The sequence below is a fragment of the Ochotona curzoniae genome, unplaced genomic scaffold (assembly GCF_017591425.1).
Source record: "Ochotona curzoniae isolate NIBS_2020 unplaced genomic scaffold, NIBS_Ocur_1.0 scaffold_2453, whole genome shotgun sequence".
NCBI classification, from domain to species: domain Eukaryota; kingdom Metazoa; phylum Chordata; class Mammalia; order Lagomorpha; family Ochotonidae; genus Ochotona; species Ochotona curzoniae.
In genome coordinates, this window is record NW_024467094.1 from 4333084 (window position 1) to 4357827 (window position 24744).

Below are 24744 nucleotides of genomic sequence, written 5' to 3' on the forward strand. Positions count from 1 at the left end.
GGAGTACATACGTGAAAACTCTTGAGTACTAAATCAAGTTTATGTTTATCCCAGTGAAGAAAAGATTGTTTAAAGGTTGGCTGAATAGTTGACAAATCGTATTTAATGCATTAAGAAAAACTATATGTTGATCTAATTCACTTAAAAAAAAAAGACTTAGTAATGAAACATAAAACCTCAGTCTGTTAAAGCACAACTTTTAAAACAGGGAAAATAAAAGTAGACATCAATTTGATGTTGGAAATGTTAGATAACCTTATTAAAATAAGAAATGCGGGGTCAGAAACAGGTTAATCTGCAGCCAGCAACGTTGGATTACCATGTGGGTACCAGTTCCTGTCCCAGTTGCTCTACTTCTAATCAAGCTCCCTGCTAATGTGCCTGGGACAGCGACCACAGATGGTCCAAGGGCTTGAGCCTTGGGCTAGCCATGTGGGAGACCTAGAAGCAGCTCTGGTTCAGCCTGAACCAACCCTGGCTATTGTAGACATTTGGGGAGTAAACCAAGCCAGGAAGGCTTCCTTCTTACTCTCTTCTTCATCCCACATTTTCGATTAGAAACCAACCTAGCTCATTTCACCCTCAAAGCATCTCTTAAATCCTGTCCTCTCCACTCCCAGTTCAATATCCCCACCCCTCTCGACTCTTGCCAACTCTTTCTCCCAGTCTCCCAGCTTTCCTTTCGGCCTATAGAGGTAACTGAACTCGTTTTTCTAAAGTACAAAGCAGATCAGACCATTTCCTTGCCAGGAACTGAGAAACAAAACCCACGGCTGGACTCCAAGATAGGGTAGCTACTTTCCCAAAGGTGCATTTCAGACCTTTTCTTTTCTTTTCTAAGATTTATTTTTATTGGAAAGTCAGATCAGATTAAGAGAGAGGGATTTTCCACCCATTGGTTCACTCCCCAAGTGGCCACAACAGCTGGAGTTGAGCCAATCCAAAGCCAGGATTCAGAAGCCTCTTCTGAGTCTCCCACAAGGGTGCATGGTCCCCAGGGTTTGGGCTGTCCTGTACTGTTTTCCCAGGCCACAAGCAGGGAGGTGGATGGGAAGTAGAGCAGCCAGGACATGAACTGGCACCGACTTGGGATTCCAGCACTTGCAAGGTAAGGATTTAGTTACTGAGCCATCCTGCTGGACCAAGACCTTCTTTTATTTCCTTACAGCTAAGCCAGGCGAACATCATCAAAAATGAAAGGATACTTAAGGACTAACCAAAGGAACACCAGAAGATTCCTTCTTGCCTGACGCCCCATTCTTAGTAATTGCAACAGCCCACCACACTGTCAGGCATTGCACTCAAGATTTGGGACTGTTCCTCTGGTACTTCCAGGTAACCACTCAGTGGCCTTTGCGAAGACTAACAAGACGCAGTGCAGCCCCCAGACCCTCTGCTCTCAACTCATTTCCAAGACATCAAAATAGCTCCTAGAAAGATTTAGGGAGAGAAGTATTCCCAACTACAGTTCCCCTCTTGCTTTTTAACTCCGCAACACTTCTCTAATGGCAGTGCTTCTAACCAATGTAATTGTCCAGGATATCTATTATCACAGCCTTGGATTTGAATTCCATTTGGGACAGAGCTTTGCTTTTTTTAAAGCCTGTTTGCCTTTTCTCTCTCAGTGTAGGTGGGATGCTACTGGGCTTGACAGGCTGCAGCTGGAATCAAATGAGCTGAACGCATGGGAGACGACAGTGTCCCAGGAAGTACGGGGTGCAGTGCTCCTACCTGCCATGCCACTTGGGGTTGCACAGCTGGTACTCAACTGGGACATGGACACTCCACGGATGTCAAGTTTCTCCAAGTAGCTAAAGCCAAGATTCCTTTCACGGAGAATGCCAGAGACTTCTAACATCTGGTTCCATAACATCTGCAATTCAGTTAGAAGCAGGCACAGCAGCCAAAGGACAAGGTCCTACCCTGCTGTCTAATCCCTAAGTCAGTGAGCACAAAGGGCAGGGAATACGACAGACCAGTCAGGGCTGGAGCCACAAAGTGCTTCTCTCCCGGAGTTTCCAGGCCCCTGGGCTCCCATCTATAAACCTTCCGGGTCTGACCCCATGAAGTCTTTACCCACGACTTTCACCTACCCTTCTCAGGCAGCAGTGAGCGACGAGCACCTGGCAGTGCCAGAGACAGGAGCAGGGAGGGGTGAGTGGCCTTCACACCAGGATTCCTACAAGGTGTACCCTTCCATTGTGACACAGGCGGAAGAACTGCTGTCTCTTGCTCCAGCATTGAGTTCGGGATAGAGGGGAGCAATCGGCCAAGGGACGCACTTGAAGATGCTGCGTCATGCTTGCTCACGAAGGAACAGCAAAGGGACAGAGCAACCACGGAAAGGGGGAACACAAAGGGAGCCATAGACGCTTCTAGAAGGAGTGAAATTGCTTGACTTGCCCCTCTCAGGGGTCTGACTTCAGAAAATGAAATTACAAAGTCATCATCACATCCTAGATTTATTACAACTGACCTGCAGGCAGAAGGATAGAACTATTACATAAACACTTTGATTTCATGTATATATCTTAAATAGAGGAGGAATTCAAACAAGAATACAGGATAAAATATTCCAAAGCTCCAAGAAGCAGTTATGTTACTGAGCTCCATTTTTACAGACAAATAAGGCAATATCCCTGCACATTAGCTTTTGGATAATTTTTTTATACATTTTTTTATGGTACAAGAGAAAAATAACCAGAGCTCACAATGTACAGTTCTTACACTATTTTCACAGTTTGTGAACACTATACACCCTTTTGTTTTTAATAAAGATACACTGTAATAAATTCCTTGCCCTTAAATTGATAGTTTATAATAATCTATGATTAATACACTAAAATTGCTTTTTTATGTGGTCATCCACACAACACAACGGTCAGATTAGCTCCTGGACAGTCAGAATTGCTTTCAGCTCCATTTGCATAATGGCAAAGTGACCCTAGGCTGAGCCAGACAGGAAGTTGACAGCAGAGAAACCAATTCCTCTTGGGTCCCTGGGAGCAATAGAGGGTGATGGCTCGGTGCGGTGGCAGGAAGACACAGAACGATGCCCCCCTTCCAGAACACTGGGAAGTCTAAGCTTTGGGGAGCCGGGGGGCGGGGGAGAGAAGGAGATCAGGCAGGTGGATCGGACAGAGAAATCGTTTGTATTCTACAACTTACAGGGATGTGACTTTTAAACAGCACCATTCTCCCTTTGTTGTTGGATAGTCTGTAGGACTGTCGCTCTGGGAGGACACACAGCAGTACCTGCCACAATCTGGTTCTGCACTGGCATCGCCATGGCTGTCCTGAATTCCAGTGTGCTTGAACCACTCGCACTGCTGCCCAACTGCTAGACAAAGCGCAATGCTCAGTGCCAGGGAGACCTGGGCAAAACCCAGTGAGACGCTGGCTTGCAGGGAAGCGAAGATGCACACCTTTAAATGGCTGCCTTTAACTCCTTGGGGTACATGTCTTGGTAAATTCCCATACTCAGAAGTGACAGTGAAATGACTAGAAACTGGAGCAGGTGAGGAACTTACCTAAAGGACTGCCATTTCAGATCCCCACCCGATCAACACAACGTCTCAGACACAGAGGCCTCCTCATCACCTCCCACATCAACAGGGCAGCCCATGTTCTCAGCCTTTCAGATAGTAGAGGCTAAGAGAGATCTCGGGGCTCAAACTTCCTTGATCAGGAACATCCCTGGTCATTAGAAAGAGTTTTTTTTTTTTTTTTGATACAGAAGAAGGAGGGAAAAAAAGGCTAAATATTTTGGACTAAGCAAAAAATCACACACAGCGGCAATAACAGGCCACAGGAAAGGGGAAAGAGAATCATAAACTAAATAACCTGGGCCAGTGATGGCAAGAAGCAAACAATGAGATTTGGTCTTTGCTGCCTATGAGAACCTCTTCAATCAAGGCACATCGCTCCTGGCTCCTTCTCCCTGTTGGTGAGTTAGAATAGCTAATGCTAACAGGTCTGCAACCAAGGGCAAGCGTATGTAGCTGCTACAAGGCGTTCCGGATATGGTATTAGAATTGAAAACACCTGTAAACGTTGCCCTCCGTTATTTTTTTTTTTCTTTCAGTCCTGGTGGGTTGTGGTAGGTAGGGCATCAAGTTGGCAGTACACTGAATTCAGAGAGTGAAAAAAAAAAAAAGCCTCTTAGGATCAGCACCTTCTTTGACAAGTGGCAGACTCCCTGAATCTTCCCAAAAACAAAGCAGAAGGACTGGTCAAAGGAGATTAAAAAAACAAAAACAAAAAACCCAAAACAAAACCAAAAAAACCACATTCTGTCCTGTCTCAATATTTTAATGTTCACCTCTTTGAATGCAACATGATTTTTTTTTTTGGTAAAGATGAATGCATTCTAATTTAACATGATATTCTGAACGGGAAATTTGGCTGAGCACATCGAGCCCCACACGTCGACTGGTGAGTGTAAAGCAACAGAATGTCACATCAGTACATCTATTGCACTTGGTGAAGAAGGCCAACTCCTCCTTTGTCTCCCAGCTCCAGAAGGCAATGCGTCTCATTGGCTACGCCAGGTCTTCTCACTCCAGCCCGAGTCCTGACGTTCATACCTAATACATCCATCGTCGTGTCCTGCCAGGAGTTGGAAGTCTGACAAAAAACAACATTCCAGTAGCTGCGTCTCCAGCTCTCGAGTCTAGAAATGAATTTTTTTTTTTAAAGGTGTGATCTCATCACGGCCAGCGACTTGATCGTATGGACTTCCACGTTTCATATGAGTTCTGTTCATCACAGAAGAGCAGGATGAGGTCTCTCTGACCAGCACTAACACTGTGTGACCAATCAGGTATTACAGGGACGCACGTTCTAGGTGACAGAGCACACAGACATGATGGAAATGAACACCAATCTTATTGCACATGGTGTCTAGGCGAGCAATAAAAACACTGTGATACGGGATGAAAACTCTTTTACGTCTTGCTTCCTCAGCCCTTTTTCTCTAGAGTCTGATGTAGCAGCGATATCAATCGACGTACATGGGAGAGCTGGGAGTGGCTGGCATTTGATCCAGGATTTTACAAACGTAGCATGCGACCTCAACGGTACGTTCCTCATACATCAAAATAAAGGGATGTTTCTGTAAGAAAAGTGAAAGGGGAAGAGGAAAAGAGAGAGGGAAAAAAAAAAAAAAAGGAGCATGTATTAGAATCCAAACTGAACTTCTCCCAGTTTCTTTTACAGCAAAGAAACTGCATTACATATGGTCATAAGTAATGGTGGCTCCACGGGTTCAGAGAGACAAGTGGAGGCAACTTTACTTCATGCACACAGGTCGGTGGGCAGAATACGTGGCATTAGGGTTAATGGGTGCCACCCTGGCAGTAGGCCTGTGAACTCATCAGTGCAGCAGGCTGAGGCAGAGAGCAGGGCTGTTGGAACACGGCGGGAGCCTCCATCACCCCAGCTGAGAGCCAAGAGGCATGACATGAATGCCGCTCGCCGTTCCCTTCACTGCATGGTACACAGCCCAAAGCTGCCCTCCAGGCTCCTGCCCCATCCTCTCCAGAGCCTAGCGCTGGGACCCGCTGCCCTCGCTCACGTTCTTATACTTCACTTGGACCACAAGTTCTCACACACCACTTGGCTAAGTTTGATAACTCTACCTCTGCACAATTGTTGCTGGGATGACTGCAAATTACATATAATATCCTTGGGGAAGCTCAACGTTATAAATAAACGGATGTTAAAATATCCCCCACACTTCCTTCGCTGCCTGAAGCAGTGTCACACCCAGCGGACTGTGACGGAGGACTTTCACAGAAATGCAAATTCGTTGTATGATGTAAATTCACTCGTGCTTTCTGATAAAGGCAAAACTAGTGCAAACTAATTTGTTTTAAGGATATGTTTCATATACACATACGGTGCATAAGGTGAAAGCTAGAATTCTTTGGGGGGTAACTGTTCTATATTTTAAGACCAAAATTTTCCATGAGAAATTAGTCCATCAGTAGGAAAAATAGAACTATGGATTTTTCCGATCCTAGCATCTTTATCCAAAAAGACGCTGGGTGGGTACTGTGGCACTGAGGGTAAGCCACCACTGAAGTTGTCTACATCCCATACCAGAACACCAGATGGCAGCCCCAGCTACTCCTGTCCGTCAGCTTCTCACTCATGATGGTTCAGCGTCCCTCCCACCCATGTGGGAGAAACCAGAGTTCCAGGCTCCCAGCTTCAGCCTGGCCCAGCCCGGGTTGTTGAGAACATTTGGGGAGTAAACCAGAGGTTGGAAGATCTCTCTCCTTCTCTTTGCCTTTCAACCAAATAAACATTTTCTTTTTTTTGGCAATAAATAAAGCATCCTAGAGGAGAGTGAAGGCAGGCTGATTACAGAGGATGGAGACGCATACTGCTTTCTTTGTGACTCAGCACGCCAGCAGGCTCTGCAGGGCGAGGACACACCTAAAATGCCCAGTTCACACTCACCAGAAGTTCCTTATACTTTGGCCTTTTGGATTCATCCTTCGTAAGGCTAGAATAACATAAAAACAATGTTAATGAAACGGAGGCACATTCATTCTACTGTTTCTTTCACCTACAAAACACTGCACTAAAATCTAGCTGTTGGTTTTTTTTTTTTTTTCCTTCAGAGCCAAAAGTAATAAACAAAGCAGATTAACTGCTAAACACCACAAAGTGTGAATATAAAATCAGGTGGCCTAAGGCTATTCAGTACACGATCATTAGTGAAGAATCAGGAAATAGTTCATTGTCGAAAAATGACTACCTTATGGTACAGCCGCAAGAATACTAGCTAAGCCGCAGGTAGGGATGTGTGGCCCTGCCAGGACAAGCGCAGGTGGGGTTCGGAAGTCAGCAAGTCTGTATCATGCTTATTTTTAGGTCAACAATCTTGTACTGTTCACCAGTGATATTTTTTTACAAATATCTAAATGGTCTTTGGTAGGGGGGGAAAAAAAAGTTTCCCACCCCTGTAGACTGAAAGCATGTGTAAGCATAAAATTACGTATCCAATCACGTTCATGTTTTTTCGTAAATGTGTGAATGTCTGCCTGCCCATGCGTCCATCCAGAGATTACCCAGGAGAAAACAGCAAGGAAGTGATTCTGAAAGGTAAACTACAACATAAATTTTACTAGTGAATCTTAAGTTTTGGAAAGTTTTCATACTCTGTATCTCAATGTTAATATATTTTGGTCCAGAAGTTTAAAACTCTACAGCATCACTAAGGATTGTCTCAACATAAAAAGATTTCTGTTGGGTTGACATTTTCTCCTTGAATTTTCCTTCATCTGATGAAAGATGCCAAAAGTATTTTTCTTGGGTTCGTATTTTACCCCATCCATCTTGATTCCTATTTTAATTACCGAGTCCCTTCAAACGTTAATCAAATTCATTTCTTACGATCAAAAGTTGTTATTATTGACAACATGGCTTAGCTGTTCCTGAACCCACTGCTGTTTCTGATCCCATGTTGTTGGTTGTGGTGCTATGAGGTTTCCGTCTTAAAGAATGAAGGACTTACTCTTCCAGTGCCGGGAATGCTGTTGGCAGACAACCCCTTACTGTTGTCTCTTCAAGGACACTTGAGCAGAGGAAAAGCAAACGCATCCTTTTTAGGGTGGCTTGTCTTTAAGGACAGCCACAAAAGGGTAAAATGTAACCTTCTCACCGAGCTCAGCTGCTCCCCTTGCCCAATGCTGCTTCCTTCTCAGGGCTGGCTCTCACCCCCAAGTCATCAACATCACGTTTTCTCACATTCATTTTTGTCTCAAACGTCTGACTGCTATCATCAGCCTAAAGGACACCTTGCTTCCAGGTCAAGTTTTCTTCTTGATCAAGGCTATTGCTCGACAACTGCCTAGAAATGGAAAACCCTCAGCTTTTCTGATCCTGAAAAGGTTCCTATTTCTCCCTGATTTTGAATGCTACTCCAAGGCCAGAGAAGGAGACTTCAGGACTAGGCTGACAGTTGTTCTCCTCCAGCATCCAGGACTCACCCCAGACAACAAGATTTCTGCCCGTTTGATTATCAACCCTGAGCATCTGATCCATTTTTTCCCTGTTTTTACTTCATCATTGTTCTGCCACTTTGCATATGCACATTTGCATAGCCTTTTCTTTCCGTGTAAGACACCTGTCCCTAGGTCAATTTTCAAGTGTTTTCCGGGAATACTTCAAACACTGCTCAACTCTCAAAGGAGCCTGTCTTCCCAATACATTCACCTTAGGATCTCTCCCTTGGCTTTTCATGGGTCCTTATTCTTAACTTCATATTTTTTCCAATCTATTTTATGCTGGGAAAACTCCATAGTTTTACATTTTCTTAACTCCTTCTCTAAAAATGTAACACACGTGTAACCATTATACATATTATAGGGTGTCATGTGACATTTTGAAACATGGATGCATTGTCCAAGTCCAACCTGGTCAATATTGTCTGTCTTCTCAGAAATTTAACATGTAGGTATGGTGAAAACATTCAAATTGTATCTGCTAGTATTTTAAAAAACAAGTAATCTGGAGTAAACTCCCGTCACCCTACTCTCCAAGAGCCCTGAATTTTCCCAATTTCTCCCAAGTCCCCAGTAACTGCCATTATGCTTCTAGCTTCTATGAAATTACCAAAGATGAGATGGTTTATTTCACAATGACCTCCAGTAATTCCATGTGTGTTGCTATAAATGACAAGATGTCATCTTTTTTACGGCTGACTAGTATTCCACTGTGTGTCTGTAACACACATTTTATTCATTCAGCTCAGTGGGTGGCCTTGCCTACTCCAAATTCACCTAACCCAGTTTTCTAATTATATCCGGTTTAGAGTACATCAAGTCTGGTGTGCCTTTTATAGCAATAGCTGTGTTTTTTTTCATTTCCTTGACTTCAGATTAAATAGTTTTCATATCTGTTTCACTTCTGTTTTATTTCTTTCTTGGTTTTAATGGAACTTATACTTTTATAAGTTTATTATAACTTACAAAGCATCCTAAATATTCTTATTTTCAGCTACAGTGTTATTTGGCTATCCCATCAATTTATTTGAACTTGAAGTAAATTCGGGTTCTGTTTTATTGGGTGCTTTTGTTAGCATCTGACTTTATGAATCTTGGAATTTTGGACTAGTGACTCATTCTGGAAGGATGTGAGTACTTTCCATGCATATTTGCTCAAAAGATAGTTCAGTGCCTACCAAGTACTGCCACCTGACCCTGGAACATCACACCGAGTTATCTCATGGCTTCCTCCTCTTCACAGAGACACCAGTTCAGAACCAGGTCCTCCAATGAACCTTTCAACCAGGCCTGTGTTGACGGAGAATGGTGACAGCTGGTATTCCGTACCTGTTATCTTTGCCCTGCTGCAGTCACAGCTTATGTAGGCTGTGGGCCAGGCCACAACTGAGTCCAGTATTATTTATTTACTGGGGGCGGGGAGGCACTCCAGATACTTGCTCCTATACAATGAGTCTGTTTCTGGTCTGTGCATAAACAACACTTGTAGGACTTGGATTCTACAGTGAACAAGGCCCCAGCTGTCAACTCCTACTTCTAGACAAGGAATACAGTGAGCCCAAAGCTTCGGACTTACGTAACATTTCATGAGTATTTCTACTGCATGTTTTTCACCCACACGGATGGCTTATTTGGTAAAAACTCTCCTATCTTTTTGTTTTTTCCATTTCATTTGGTGTCAACATGAGGCTAACTGAAGGAAAATCTTTATTATTATTATTATTATTATTACTTCTGTTGTTTTCCCTACATGGTTTTATAGGTGAAGAGATTACTGCTCTCCACCCCTCCTTTTTCCCTTCCCAACCTCCGCACACACACTGTGTTCCCCTTGCTGTTGTTCTTCAGCAGCAGTCACAAGCCCAGCATTCTGCTACTTACTGCATCATGGCATTGTGGCTATAGCAAATGGTGGAAAGTCTAGTATCCAGCTGTCAAGGCAGGTGTCACAGTTTCCTTGGGAGTCCTTCTATTCGCGAGTAGTGATGCACACTGCGATCCAAATTCCTATCAGTAATGATTGTTTTGTCTCTCAATTGTCACTGACAGCACTAATCTGCTACTGGTAATATAACCCCAATTAATTAGACTATCCAATAAGTGAATTGCTAGCCGTACAACCTGAGTAGATAACAACACTTCCTCTCACAGGAGAGACCCAGACGGAGCTCCAGGCTCCCGGCTGCAGCCTGTCCCAGTCTTGGCCACTGCAGCCATTGAGCGAGTGGGTCGATGGATGGAAGTTCTCTTGAAAATACACACCTTTATTAAGCTCTCTATAACTCTGCCTTTCGAATAAATTAAAATTCAATTGGGAGAGTTTCAGGTCTGTCTCCCAGGTCACTAATCTCTTTCCGATTAGATTTAATCTGTCTGAACCAGCTGGTTAGTGTTTGCATCTAGGTCTTTCAATTCTACAAATTCTATTGGGTTCTTTATAAATGTTTCCTGTTTACACATGCAAGTTGATTCCCTCTTCTTAAAACCTTTGTTTCTGATCATCCTCATTAGCTCAGTCTTTTGCAGATCTATTTCTGTTACCAGTTTGTTCCACTAATTGTCCTTTTGTGAGGGTTTTTTATTTACTACTTACACCATACTTAGCTTTGTCTCAGGTATCCACCATTGTGCATAAATATATATATATGCATTTATACATATGTAATATACATATATATATATAATCCTTTTTTATCTATTTATTTGACAGGCAGTTAGAGCAGGGGTGGGGGGAAAGAGATCTTTCATCAGCTGATTTCCTGCCCAAATGGCCACGATGGCTGCGATCGACCACACTGCAGCCAGCAACCTGGAATTCCATTTACCTCAGCTTCAGCTTTTTAGTGCTTTCCTCTGAAAGATGAACTGAAGGTTGTCATCTGCTTCACATAATTGATTAACCATCGCTTGCCAAGTATAAGGCAGGAAGGAGTGGATGCTGGCGAGGAATCCCCACAGGTAAGGGGATCTGCAATGGCTCCTCAAGACGTTACTTCTTCAATGACTACCCCACAAGTTGCCTTCTGTTCCGGGTCTCCTACTATCCAACCAAAGGAACTCTGTGCAAATACTAAGTGTTCCCTAAGACTTTTTCATCTGGACATGAAGGACTCTGGAGGAGTCCGAGCCATCCCTGAACCCTGTCTACCTACAGTTTCACAGAAATTGCTCGAAGGCACTCTCCGTTCTTTTCCAGGACAAATAAAGATTTTTGTGGGCCTTAAAAAAATTCCCACTGGTGATTTCAATAGTGGAGAAGAATTTCAAAACTGTGGGTTCCATTTTCCATCACAAGTTTTATCCTGTTTTGCCTTAAGTAAGTTTTTAATTAAACCACACTTACAGAAAACGCCACAGTTAAGTGCAGGATGCAAACAACATGAACAACGTTCTGACTCCCATTACCTTCCATTGGCTCTGTCCGCCCTCTAAGGGAACCAGGCACACACGCTGTTCTGCATCTTCCTTGTGTCTCTCAACATTGCGAACTGATTGCAGCACAGGTCCCGATGCTAACCACACACCACTGAGTAAAACATTGCTATACGTTTTCCTTTTGCAGATCTATTTTTGTACTTTGCACATCTTTTGCTACAATTTTTAGCAACGTATTATCTAATTTCCTGTGGACCAATCTTCTAAATTGTAGGGTTAGCGTGAATGGGCTTCTCCAAACATTCTTGTATGTGGTTTTCCAGTATAATCGTGTCCATATTCTTGTTGAGTGGAAGGCTAGGACCCGAGTTGCTGGGTCACGGGTTCTATTTCAGCTACATTAGATCAGCTCTGTTGGCTACTGCTGGTTTGTTCTGAAGGAGATTAGGTCTAACAGCCTCACATCCTCACCCACACCTGTGTTGGTATCTTTAATGAAATGTTCTGGTAATTGTAATGGTAGTTCATTGCAGTTTTGACTTACAGGTGTCTGATGAATAATAATGCTTAGGGAGCACCCTTTAATATGTTCATTGGTGGTTTTAATATCATCTTTTATAATGCCTTTCAAGTATTTTGCCATTTTCGGTTGTCATTTCCTATCCACGAGGGTAAAAAGCAACTTTGGAGTATCTATTGCACAGCATGATGTTTCATTTAGAGTTGTCTTTTAATTCATCTTTTAAGTTCTCAATTTTAGTGAGATACAATTTTGACAGTCTTTTCCCTTAAACTTCAGTTGCTTTCTGTGTGCTGTGTAAGAAGATATAACTTGGGCCCGGCACGATGGCGCAGTGGTTAAGGTCCTCGCCTTGTACGCCCGGGATCACATATGGGCGCCGGTTCTAATCCCAGTGGCCCCGCTTCCCATCCAGCTCCCTGCCTGTGGCCCAGGAAAGCAGTCGAGGACGGCCCAAAGCTTTGGGACCCTGCACCCGAGTGGGAGACCCGGAAGAGGCTCCTGGCTTCAGATCGGCATAGCATCGGCCGTTGCACTCACTTGGGGAGTGAATCATCGGACAGAAGATCCTCCTCTCTGTCTCTCCCTTCTGTATATCCGCCTTTCCAATAAAAATAAAATAAATCTTTAAAAAAAAAAAAGAAGATATAACTTCATTGTCTTTATCCAAGGTGCTAAACACTTGGAGGCAGTGACTTCTCCATTATCCATGGCTGTTTGTCACAACACTGTAGTACTACAAGAGGGAGATCCTTCTCCAGGCTAGTTGGAGCTGTCTACACAGGCACGGTGATCCCTGAGTCTCAGTCCACACGGTGAAACGATGTCACCAAGGTCCTTCACCCCGCCACCCCACGTCCAGTACCGATGCTGCCAGGCTTGAGTACCCTCACCATTCTCACCAAACGGCGTGTGAGTGCTTGTGAATTGAGAGTACTTACCACAAGTTGACAAAGTTGATGAAACTCGGGGAGAATTCCCTTTCCTCAGAATTACTCAGCTGTGGGGGATCTCCTTTCACGACTTGTGTTAGCTGATCAAACACACTATTCCACTTTGGATAAGGAAATCGGCCTGTGGCCAACTCGTACTAAAAAGAGCAAAGGGGAAAATGCAAAAAATACATGAGGCATGATTTACTGTTCCCCAATGGGATGGTTCTTATAACAATGTACACTTCACATGTTTGACTCAAATACAGATTAGGACAGAGTACAACCTTGAGATCATGAAGGCTAAGTGCAGGTTCCATTTAGAAATGAAGATAGTATGGAGAACTCTGTATCAGTCAAATCAGAAACTTAAAAGTGAAGGCAACACCAACATGAGTCTGATGTCTCCACAACACATGTTTCTGGCTGCTCTAAGGGAGGTGGAAGGCTGGTTTTACAACTTCTCCAGCACAGAGTCACCTAGGTGGATCGCCATGGTCTAGAACAGCCATCAGATTCCTTTGTGAAGGAAATGGACAGTCAACATGCAAGAGCCCAACCCAAGGCAACTCAGCAAATTCTGCTCAGCAACTTTCTGTAGTGACTACCATTTGCACCGGAACCAGATCCACCTACCCAATCAGAGTCAAATGCTCCCAGACTAAAACAGTGCTGTCAGCATTTCTAACTCATACCAGAACAAATCTGAAGTATCACCTGTATACCCTTTCCAATCAGTCAAGGGTCAAAAATCCTTGGAAATAAGCAGGGAAATGGCTCGGCTTTTTCATACTCTGTTATGAAACAATGAGAACATAGAAATTGTACCTTCCCTAGGAAATACATCTAAAACTGAATCTCACTTAATGTGTATCGACAAGTGACATACAAGGATAAAACTAAACTTGTTTATGGAGGAAGATGGCATGTAAAAGAGAGCTAGAAAACAAGTACTACCTCAGCAGACTGAGAAAGAGAGAGAGGAAGAGCAAGACAGAGCGAACCCTATCTTAGCAAACGTATTCAGACTTTCCTCCAGCGACACACACACATGCATAGGAAAAGAAGCAAGCATAAACACACACAGAAGTTTCATCCTCTGCTTAAAGTTTCTTTCTATTAAAATTATAGATGTTTGAAAAGAATAAAAAAATATTCTTTACAGCAACTTTATTAGATTCATTTTGGATGGGGTTTCACTAAAAGAGGGGAGTTGCAAATCATAATGTGACAGATTTAGCAGCATCGAAACTAATCCTGTCATTTATCTAAGACTGTCTCTAGGAAAAAAACAAATTATATACCAACTATAAATTCCAAGTATCTTACGTATGAACAGTAAGGTTTAGCTAAATGTAGTTAAAGGCACTTATTTTTAAAAATGACTATCTTAACGCTGTTCAGAAAAAAAAAGAACTGTATTTTTTTAATCAAAAGAACATACTTGTTATTTTACGTTATCCTGGGGATGTCAGATTTGGATATTTCTGAACCACCACCTCCCTGAGAGCCAACAGCTGCCTCAGCTCGAAGCTGCAGCCTTTGGGACCAGTTGGCATAGCTAAAGGCTGTCCAAAACCTATGTTCTCCCCTGCTCAACCAAAAAGGGGAATAAAGCCCTTCTTATTCAGTCAGTTGGCATCACAACAGAAAATCCTCCAGGAGGTAGCTCTCTGGCATATGGCCACACAGTAAGCAAGCAGCAGGCAGGGTTCTCTGCAGAGGGGAGCAGTAAGCCTTCCACTCACTGCACAGACTCCACTAGGCCTGGCTGCAGGATTCATCAATAAGAACTAGCTAGGGTGTGAGCTGATGTGCAGGAAAGGGATTCTAGAAGCAAAAAAAAAAAAGGGCTAAGAAACAGAGTGGACATTACTGACAATGGGAGAACGGAAGAAGAGGGTTGGGCTGCATACCTCATCAGATAATCCCACCTAGGCATAGAAAATTCGACTCTAATGTGGAAGAAGCCATTGAGGCTATCCAAAGTCAGAACACCCACAGGAAAACAACACTTTAAAACAAAAGCTGGTAAAATGAAAATAAGCATGTAAATATATAACCATTCACTTAATGTGGGGAGATGGGAGAGGCTAATGCAGATTCCTGACTGTACTGGAGCAGCTCAGGGGCTCTTCCCTAGCCCATTCTTAGTGCAGCTGTGGACATGGAGGCCCAGAGAGCCAGCCTTAATATCAGCTAGCCTTGGAACCATCAAAAAAAAAAAACCTTGAGCAAAATGAGCAATTTGGTTTTAAGGTGAATACATACATTTTTCCTCTAACAATGAGAAACCACAGTCACTATTCATAATAGTGTAGGTGGGGGAAAAAAAAAAAACAGCAAGTGAACAAAATCAAAGATGTGAAAAGATGCTCTTGGTAGCAGTCGGAGTCTGACAAGAGGGTGAACCCACACAGACGTACCAACGTGATCCCCAAACTCCAGACATCAGAGCGGACATCATATCCTTGTCGCGACGCGCTCGGGTCTATTCTTTCAGGCTGAAACACAGAGAGAGAGGTCCAGGGAACCGATTAGGGCTTTCTTCAAACACGAGGCTGTAACTAAAGCAACAGCAGGGTGGGGAACCACGGACCAGTATGTCTAGAGGAAACACATCTAGGGCCAAGGAGTAGCGAGGACGCTGTCATTCTACTAACAGCAAATAACAAAACCAACAAAATACCACAACTCAAACGCTATTTCCATAAAGGAAATCCAAAGGTACTCTTGCCATTTTCCCTCTAAGGACACACAATCTGAAACCAAGTAGAGAGACAGAGAGAGAGAGAGAAAACCAGAAAAAAACAGAGAAAGAACTACAAGGTTAGACCAGGAGCTACTAATGGTACAAATGAACATCGAAAAGAATGGGTCTTCCCAATTTTAGTCTTGGTTTCTGTGGATAAGACCCAACCACCCTAGGCACGATATGGGACAGTAAACATAAATCTGTTTATCATTATTCCACCTGTTCTGCACCTAACAAAGCTAAATGTGCCACCACACATTCGTTTGAAGGCAATCAGCTTCTTCGTACCCAAACTAAAGCACCACCAAGAGTTACGCGTTACCGGACCATCTGAACAGCAAATACCACTTCTAGTAGTTTCTGTGCAGTAATGGTCTTCACAAATCCTTGATATTAAACTCCATCATGCTCATGTGTCAGGAATGCAGAAAAAGCAGAGGGGTGGGAGTGGGGGCACCGAGTCGGTCACAGACCCTGTACTAAAAGCAGAAGTCACTGTCGTTCAAAGAAACACAGACAAGTGTAAGGATTGGCCTACTTACATCATTTTACAGTCAGTAATGATTCACTTAGAGATCTAGGCATTTATTCTGATTAGAAGCTCTCTACTTTATCTTTACGTATTATATATTTGCTTGATAATGTACACATCACATAATAGTCTCAGTCAACCAAAGAGACTAGAAGCCCCATGCAGTAACGTCAGGGAAAAGGTTTCTGTTAAATTCCTGTGTGATAAATTCTCTTATTATTTTTTTGTATTATTATCATTTTATGATACATTTCTGTAGGTCTTGGAACTTCCCTTACCCTCTGCCCAAACTCCCTTTCCCCTCCACCACCGAGTTCCCCTATATTATTACTATACACAGTTTTTCATACACAGTCATATGTCCATCATTGCAGGCATGGACAATGGCAGAGAGTCCAGCATCCTATTGTCAAGATACAGTTAACAGTTTCATTGGGAGTCCGTCTATGATCTGGAAGTAGAGACGCATACTGCACTGTATTCTCACATCTGGCTATGACAGTCTCCATTACATAGTTACTATACATCCCCTTACATGAAAAGCCACAATACAAAATCAACAACAGGAAGAAAAATAGAAATGTATAATGCCTGAAGTTAAATAACTAGCCACTGGATATGACAGTCACCTTACAAAATTACTGTACATCTCATTAACTGTAAAGCCACAAAAAGTCCTCGCCTTGAATATGCCAGGACAGCACATGAGGACTGGTTCTGGTTTCGGTGGCCCTGCTTCCCATCCAGTTCCCTGCTTGTGGCCTGGGAAAGCAGTGGAGGACGGCCCGAGACCTTGGGACCCTGCATTCATGTGGGAGTCCCGGAAGAAGCTCTGGGCTCCTGGCTTTAGATTGGCTCAGCTCCAGCCATTGCAGCTGCTTGGGGAGTGAATCATCAGATGGAAGATCTTCCTCTCTGTCTCTCCTCCTCTCTGTATATCTGCCTTTCCAATAAAAATAAACAAATCTTTTTTTTTAAAGGCATAAATAACATGTTACTTAATTACTAATATGTCGTTAAAGAAATGAAAATGAAAATCAAGAATCTTCATGAAGACAACACTACTGTATAATCTATGAATCAGTGAAAAATTTAATGAGAAAATATTTTGAAGAGATGAAACAAAAAAAATCAAAATTTATGAGATATAATATTTGCTGGTCCTGGTTGGTGAGATGTATCTCCTGTAGGCAACAAATAGATGGGTTTTGTTTTTTTAATCCAGTCTACTTATCTATCTATGACATTTGATAGATGAGTTTAAGCCATTTCCACTCAGGGTTAATATAAATGGGTGGTAATTTGGTCCTGTCATTTTAGCAATAGGTTGTTCACTGATTTAGTCTTCTGTTGTTGTTTTACTGGAATGTTCCTCACATTTGCCTTTGGTTTAGGTGGGTGCTATTCCTTTTCTCTGTTAAGAGAATATCTTTAAGTATCATTTGTAGGGCAGGTTTGGGAGAGACATATTCTTTTAACTTTTCTTTACTGTGGAAAAATTTTATTTCATTTTCAAAGACAAAGGAAAGCTTTACTGGGTAAAGCTCCTTCCAGCTTTTTGTTTGTTTCCTCCTGGTGACAAAAAATATTTTCCAATTCGGAGATTCTTTCTTCTGCTTCACTCATTCTATTTTTTAGACTCCACTGTACTTTTAATTTGCTCCACTGTATTCTTCATTTCTGATATATCAGCTTTCTTTTGATTAATTTCCAATGTGACATATTCCTTAAATTCCTTGAACACCTGCTTTACATGCTTCTCATTGTTGATAAAAAGCTTTATAGCAAGTGCTTTCAATTCTGTATCCCCCATTTTCTCGATGTCTTCCTCACTTAACTCTCAGATTGGCACAGGCTTTTGCTCCTTTGCAGGGGAATCTTCAGCAATATTCATTGTTCCTTTGTCTCTTCTTTTGCTCTTAGTCATTATACTTCTGGTTATTAGAGTCTTCTCCTTAGGCCAGGTTTCTAAGCTGTGTCACCCACAGGCCTACAATTTGAGTTTACTTACTGTCATTGGTACAGGACCCTTTGTTTGCAGCCACTTGTGCCACTCCTTCCAGCGAATTCCAGGTCTGGGTTCTTATGTTAGACTTCCACCGTGGTTTCTGTAGCCCCAGCTACTGGCTCACCACTCTCCACTTCCAGTGATTGCGTGCTGAGGCTGCATCACTGTCTGTACAACATTTCTCCAACTTGCAGTTCGAGCAATTCCCAGGATTAGGGAGACACCAAGGTATCCCATATAGCTAGATTGTTGGTGGTGCTGATCTTGCTGCAACCTGTTGGCCATTAGGTCTGGGGGCCACATGGACCTATTTTGAGCCGTACAATGCCATGGTTGGTATTATTTTCCTTGTGGGACCAGTGTAATGCACTGAGCTCAGCAAGAACTCACTGAGCTCAGTACATGCACAGCTCACTGTTGTCCCTTTAGTCGTAAAAACCCCTGCCACGGTGTACAAAATGGCACTTGATGTGCCACTACTACAGTTCTTGATCTGCTGGCCTTCAGGTCTGAGGGCTACCCAGACATATCTTGGGTGGAACCTGCAGGATGCCATCTTGTTGCAGTTCACTGAGCCAGAAATGAGTTCACTCCCAGCTCAGTGCATGCACAGTCCTGTCCCAGAGCCTTTGTCTCCTAAAACAAAATGGTGCTGATTTGGCTCCAGGGGGCGGGATGGTCTGTGAAATCCACTCTGTTCCCACATTGTCCATCGGGAACCTGCCACTCCATCTCTGCCTCTGGTCAAATCAAACAGACCAGCAGGACAAGAAGTTCTTTATCTGGATTTATGTCCTGAGCTCTCAGTGAAAGTCCCTTCCCGCCTTGTGGCTGGGGGAGTTCCAGCTACTGGAGCAGTTCAGGTCACTGATCGCTTATGGCCATGCGGTATTGCTCACTGCAACACCACACCATTGTGTCTGCTGCTTTCCCACGTCTGTCAGTCACCAGGTGCCCCTCTGCTGTGGTTCTGTCCTCTCCTATTTCCTAAAATGTGCCCTCTCTGCTGCATACTGACTAATGTTTCTCTGTCTGTTTAAACATGTCCTTACCCTATTCTGCCATCCTGATTATCTCATGATAAACTTCTGTTAGAAGATTGGAAATCAGGTCTGTTCTTCAACCATGAATTAACTAAATTAGAAATCAGTAACAAACACACACACCTAAAACATCCTCAAATACCTGGAGATTAAACAACACACTTTTAAATAACACATGGGGAAAAAATGTCTCCGGCATCAGTAAAAAAAAAAAAAAAAATTGCTTGACCAAAGCAAAAATACAATAAAAATTGATCCAGAATTGTAGGACGAAAGGAAGTGTTCAGACGGTAACTTGTAGCAGAATATGCATGCATCAGAGGACACCTCGAATCGGTCACCTAACTTTATGGTTTAAGGAACTTGTTTACTCTTTAACTAAAGCCCAAATCAGCAACAAGCAGGAAGTAATAGGAAAAAACAAAAGTAGAACGGAATTAGTTGAGATAGGAACAGAAAAACTATACCCAAGAAGTCAATAAAACCAAAATGAGTCTTTGAAAAAAATCAACAACGGCATGCCATGAGCAACACCTGCCAGGAGGGAAGGAGACTCCAACCACTAAACTCAGGGTGAAAACGGGGGGAGGAATGTTATCGCTACTTAAGGGAAAAAAAAAATAAAACGGACATAATCTCTGAAAATGAAAACTTACCAAAAAATAATTTAGAAACCTGAGTTATCTTAGGATGATGTTATTTAATAGGTTTATTAGTAAGAACTGTCACGGAAAATTCAGACCCTAATGGGACCACGAGTGAGCTTTTTAAAATATGCAAGTAAGAAATAAATCTTGAAACTTTTTTTCAAAGAACAAAGAGGTAACCCCACCCACCTTCTTTTACAAGTCTAGCATGAACTATTTTTCTATATATATAAATATCTATATATATATATAAAACCTGACACTACAGGATAATATCCCCTGTGTACAAAGATACAAAAAAAGCATTAAAATATGAAGGAATCTACTCCAGCAAAACAGGAAAAGGAAATACGTCGTAACCAAGCGCAGTTCATTTCAGGAATACAATACACAGTCAATATCAGAAAATCAAGGTACAGAATACTGGAGAACGAAAGCTTGTCTCAATAGAGGCAGCATTAGCATCTGAGAGAAATTCACAATTCAGGAGTCACAACAGGAACAGTGACAGCAGCTGCTAGCACGCTAAGGAAAATGTCTTCATTTCTTGCAGGACTCTTAGAGCTAACCATCACACTTCTGGGTGAAATGCAGGGTCGTCAATACTGACAACAGGGCAAAGAGGTCCCTTCTGCTTCTGTTCAGTATCACACTGAGCTCACAGCACGCACAGGGGCAGACAGGAAAAAAGAAATCAACAGCGATGTTTGCATGAAGACACGTTCCCGTTTCCACAACTCCTCACACAGAAAATTCCTGAAACTAATAGTGAAGTTAAATGATTAGGTCATGGGACACAATCCGTGCAAGTAAACATCTACGAAGCAAGTATATCTATATGCCATCATAGCAAAATACCAGAAAATTTTTTAAAGCTCCATCCACAGGGTCTGGCGTAGTAGCCTAGTGGCTAAAGTCCTTGTCTTGCTTGCGCTGGGATCCCATGTGGGCGCCAGTTCTTGTCCCGCCTGCTCCATTTCCCTTCCAGCTCCCTATTTGTGGACTGGGAGAGCAGTTGAGTATGGCCCAGGGCCTTGGGGACCCTGCACCTGCATAGGAGACCTGGAGGAAGCTCTGGGCTCCTGGCTTCAGTTTGGCTAAGCTCCGGCCTCTTGGGGAGTGACTCAGCAGGTGGAAGATCTGTCTCTCCTCTCTGTAAATCTGACTTTCCAAGAAAAAAAAATCTTTAAAGAGAGAGAGAGAGAGAAACCTCCACTTGCAATAATGGTTTCAAAAACCATCAATTCCGTTAATAAGTCTGCAACGAAAACTGCACTGCTGAGTCCGTTGGATGAACCTACTGTGGAGCATCAATGCAATGCACACTACTCAGCAACAATTAACAGAACGAACTACCAGCACGGGCCACAGCTGGCAGACAGCTGGCAGACACAAACAAGCTCCGAATGTTAGATTACATATATGTCAAACTCCAGGAAAGATCAAAACCGAATCTGGCAGAAAATAGAATAAGATAATGGCTTTAGACAGAGGAGGGAGTGTGAGAGACAGGCATATTCTGCATCTCGACCGCTCATGATGGCACTGTGGCCACGTCTGTCACCGCTCAAAACGCACCTGCCGCCTGTGGTTACGGTGGCAATGTCATTCTGGAAACCCCTGTGTTTACGTCACGAACAGCTGGAATTTCCAGCGTGTTTGTGTGTCAGGAAAACTTAAGCGCATTCCTGGACATGAGGCAACACCGGGGATTCCATCTTTCAGCCAAGGATTATGTAAGTGAGCGTCTGGCTCCCTTCGCTTTTCACCATTCACTAGGGTCCAGACACTTAACAGCCATGACAAACTTGGGGACTTCTGCTCTAAAGGGATGTAGGCAGTTTCTGCCTCCCAAGAGATACCTAGCAGTTTTATCCAGATGGCTGAATATCTAACCTAGCCATCCCATGCCAACATTGCTTCTGACCACAAAAACTGAATTACTCCAATATTGCTTTCAGTTTCGTTTACAATCATGATGATACACTTTTACCATAGGGATGTTCATTCGTGTAAAATAACTTTTACACTCATTCTTTGTGTAGGTAGGGTTCTTTCACGTTTTAGTAATGATTCTTTAGTGTATACTTAACATTAATAAAATGAACCAGACAAGCACCTCAAATCTAAATCAGAAGAACAGGTTTGAAAATCAAAAATCTCAAAGTCCAACAGCATAATACTAACTCAGAAGAGAGTATGCAACATTAATAAAAGCTACCAAAAAATAAGACAAAATCATTTCATATCGTGTGTGTGTGTGTGTGTGTGTGTGTGTGTGTGTGTGTGTGTGTGTGTCTGTAAAGGACCAGTGTCCTGGAGCAATAGGTTATAGGCCACCACTTGCTCCACCAGCATTCCAGAGCAAAGTGCTGGTTCGAGGCCTGGCTACTCTGCTTCCAAACCAGCTTACTGTTCATGACCTCATGTATCTTATAACAGAACACAGGGCTATGCATCATCGATTAAGTACGAGTGCCAGTGCCAAAAAATATATATATAAATATAGGCTGAATCCAGCCATGAGTCAAGATCAGACAAATCTAGAATGTATGACATTCTAAAAATGCTTCCAACAATGGCAAAATCATAGCAGACACATGAAATATTTACAGTGAAATTCAAGATATCTGTAACTCCCCAAAAGGAAACAGATACACTCATACTTGCATGGCAGATGATAAAATATTAACAATTAGTGTGTTAAACAGTCTCAACGGCTCCAATTTATGACTAAAGAAAAAAATCTTCAGAGATACACCGACATACGACAAAGACTCAACACGTATAGGTTTTCAAGACAGGTTACGTTAAGTAAATTCCTGTCCGCCTATCCAGCCCAGCCTCACTGGTCCCAGGGAAGAACAGCCATTGTCAGCCTGTGTGCTCTGAAACCACGGCAGGTCAGCAGGCAGAGAGAAGCTCCACACGTGTGGGCCTGAGAATCACATGCTACACAACACTGGGAAGTCGCACATTCAAAATATTCTCCTGTATCTGGGCCACAGTTGTATCTTTAAAAACCTGCACGAGTCAAATCTCATACTCAAAGTGACGCAACAAAAAGAATCTAGTCAACCTTAGTATGGGGATTAAGTCCTAAACACACAGGTTAAAAAAAGAATCTTGGGCCCGGCCTAGCAGCAAAAGTCCTCACCTTGAACGCGCCGGGATCCCATATGGGCGCCGATTCTAATCCCAGCAGCTCCACTTCCCATCCAGCTCCCTCTTTGTGGCCTGGGAAAGCAGTTGAGGATGGCCCAATACTTTGGGACCCTGCACCCACGTGGGAGACCCAGAAGAGGTTCCTGGTTCCCGGCTTCGGATCGGCGCAGTACCGTCCGTTGCGGCTCACGTGGGGAGTGAATAATTGGACAGAAGATCTTCCTCTCTATCTCTCCTCCTCTCTGTATATCTGACTTTGTAATAAAATAAATACATCTTTTAAAAGAATCTCAGCATATCATTATGAAATGTGTAAATGAGAATAATTCCCCAACACCACATCTCTAATCATTGCTAATTCTTGCCTATGAATCTAATTTGTCATTTACCCTCAAGTATCATGAGAAATGTAGAGTCTTCTGAAAGTTGCAAGGGTCTGACTGACCCAGCTATATCCACAAATCCCAAACCTCATATGAAGATCTCTGTCTAAAGAACAGGCACACACATCCCTCTTATTGCCCATTTGTTGAAAGGCTGAAATGCAAACACTTAACAAATCAGAAAGGAGCATCGAAAAGCACAGTCATTCCAAAGTATCGTCAGTGCTGACAGTTTTCAAGCAACTCTTTTCAAATACAAACAGCAGAATATATCAGACGATAAAATATGTAATATCAGGAAGAACATCTCATCTGAAATTCTCTTAAATCTGAAATAGTTAAGGGTGCCAAAGAGATGCTCAAAAAGCTTTAGATTTTACAGCCCTTCATACTTGTAATTTTCAGATCAGGCATACCCAAAGGTTAAAAGTCTACACAAATATCACCTAATCCATGAAATCTGAAAGCAATTCTCGTCTCAATCACTGGGAAAAACAAAAATTCAATTTGCAGTCTCTCTCTCTTTTTTTTTTTAGTACAACTTAAAGATTGAGAAGTAACTAAAACCAAGAATTATAGATGCAAATTTTACTTTTAAATGATACGAATTTGAATGACTTAAAATGTGTACAAGTTTTTAAACTCAACTCTGGGAACCAGTCTGTGGCTTTCGTGTTCCAGCTGCTCCACTTTCAATCTGCTTCCCTGTTCACGTGCCAGGGAAAGCAGTGGAGGAGGGTACAAGGCTTTGGGCACCTGCACCCAAGTGGCAGATTCAGTTGAATGTAGAGGCAGAAAAGTACAAGGAAGATTACCGAGTAAAACCATGAAGACAGGACATGTCTGGGATCCTAGCTCAGTTCCACCTCACCGGGATAATAGCCAAGACTCAGGCTTTAAGGGAAAGCAAAGCAGTGCAGTACTTAATGGCCAGTGGCAGATTCCTCAGGAGTGCAGCACCAAAGGGCACGGCTCTCTTGCTCTGACTACCACTCGAGAAGGCACAGACATCCCACTTACTGCCATGTAAGGCCTACAGCCAGCATCTCTCGTCTTGGCAATGGAGTCCACAAGCTGTCCGCTGATGCCAAAGTCACAGAGCTTGATGTTTCCGCTTCTATCCAGAAGAATATTGGAAGGTTTGATATCTGCAAGAGGTAAATGCCATTCAGTGTACAATCAATCAGATGAGCTAGATTCTAAGGCACATTAAGCAAAAATATTAAAAATAAACGTAGACCAGATAAGTTGCCAACTCTTTACATTCAGAGATATAAGGAGAAGCAGAATATCTCCAATTATTCAATGCCAGCATCATTCAGGCTCTAAGTATAACTTCAACGACCACAATTGTGAATAGCAAAAGGCA

General features: G+C 42.8%; 1 protein-coding gene across 2 annotated transcripts in view; it reads right to left on the minus strand.

The window, feature by feature from the left end:
- Positions 1 to 2446: 2446 nt before the first annotated feature.
- MAP2K4 (mitogen-activated protein kinase kinase 4) overlaps positions 2447 to 24744 on the minus strand; it is a 99924-nt gene continuing 77626 nt past the window's right edge. For both annotated transcript variants that reach the window (XM_041001711.1, XM_041001709.1), the window contains 5 exons: positions 24396 to 24523; positions 15269 to 15346; positions 12852 to 13000; positions 6466 to 6511; positions 2447 to 5113 (listed from right to left, as the gene is read on the minus strand). In XM_041001711.1, coding sequence (XP_040857645.1) covers positions 5000 to 5113; positions 6466 to 6511; positions 12852 to 13000; positions 15269 to 15346; positions 24396 to 24523 — 515 coding nt within the window. In that variant the 3' untranslated portion in view covers positions 2447 to 4999. The remainder of the gene's footprint in view (positions 5114 to 6465; positions 6512 to 12851; positions 13001 to 15268; positions 15347 to 24395; positions 24524 to 24744) is intronic.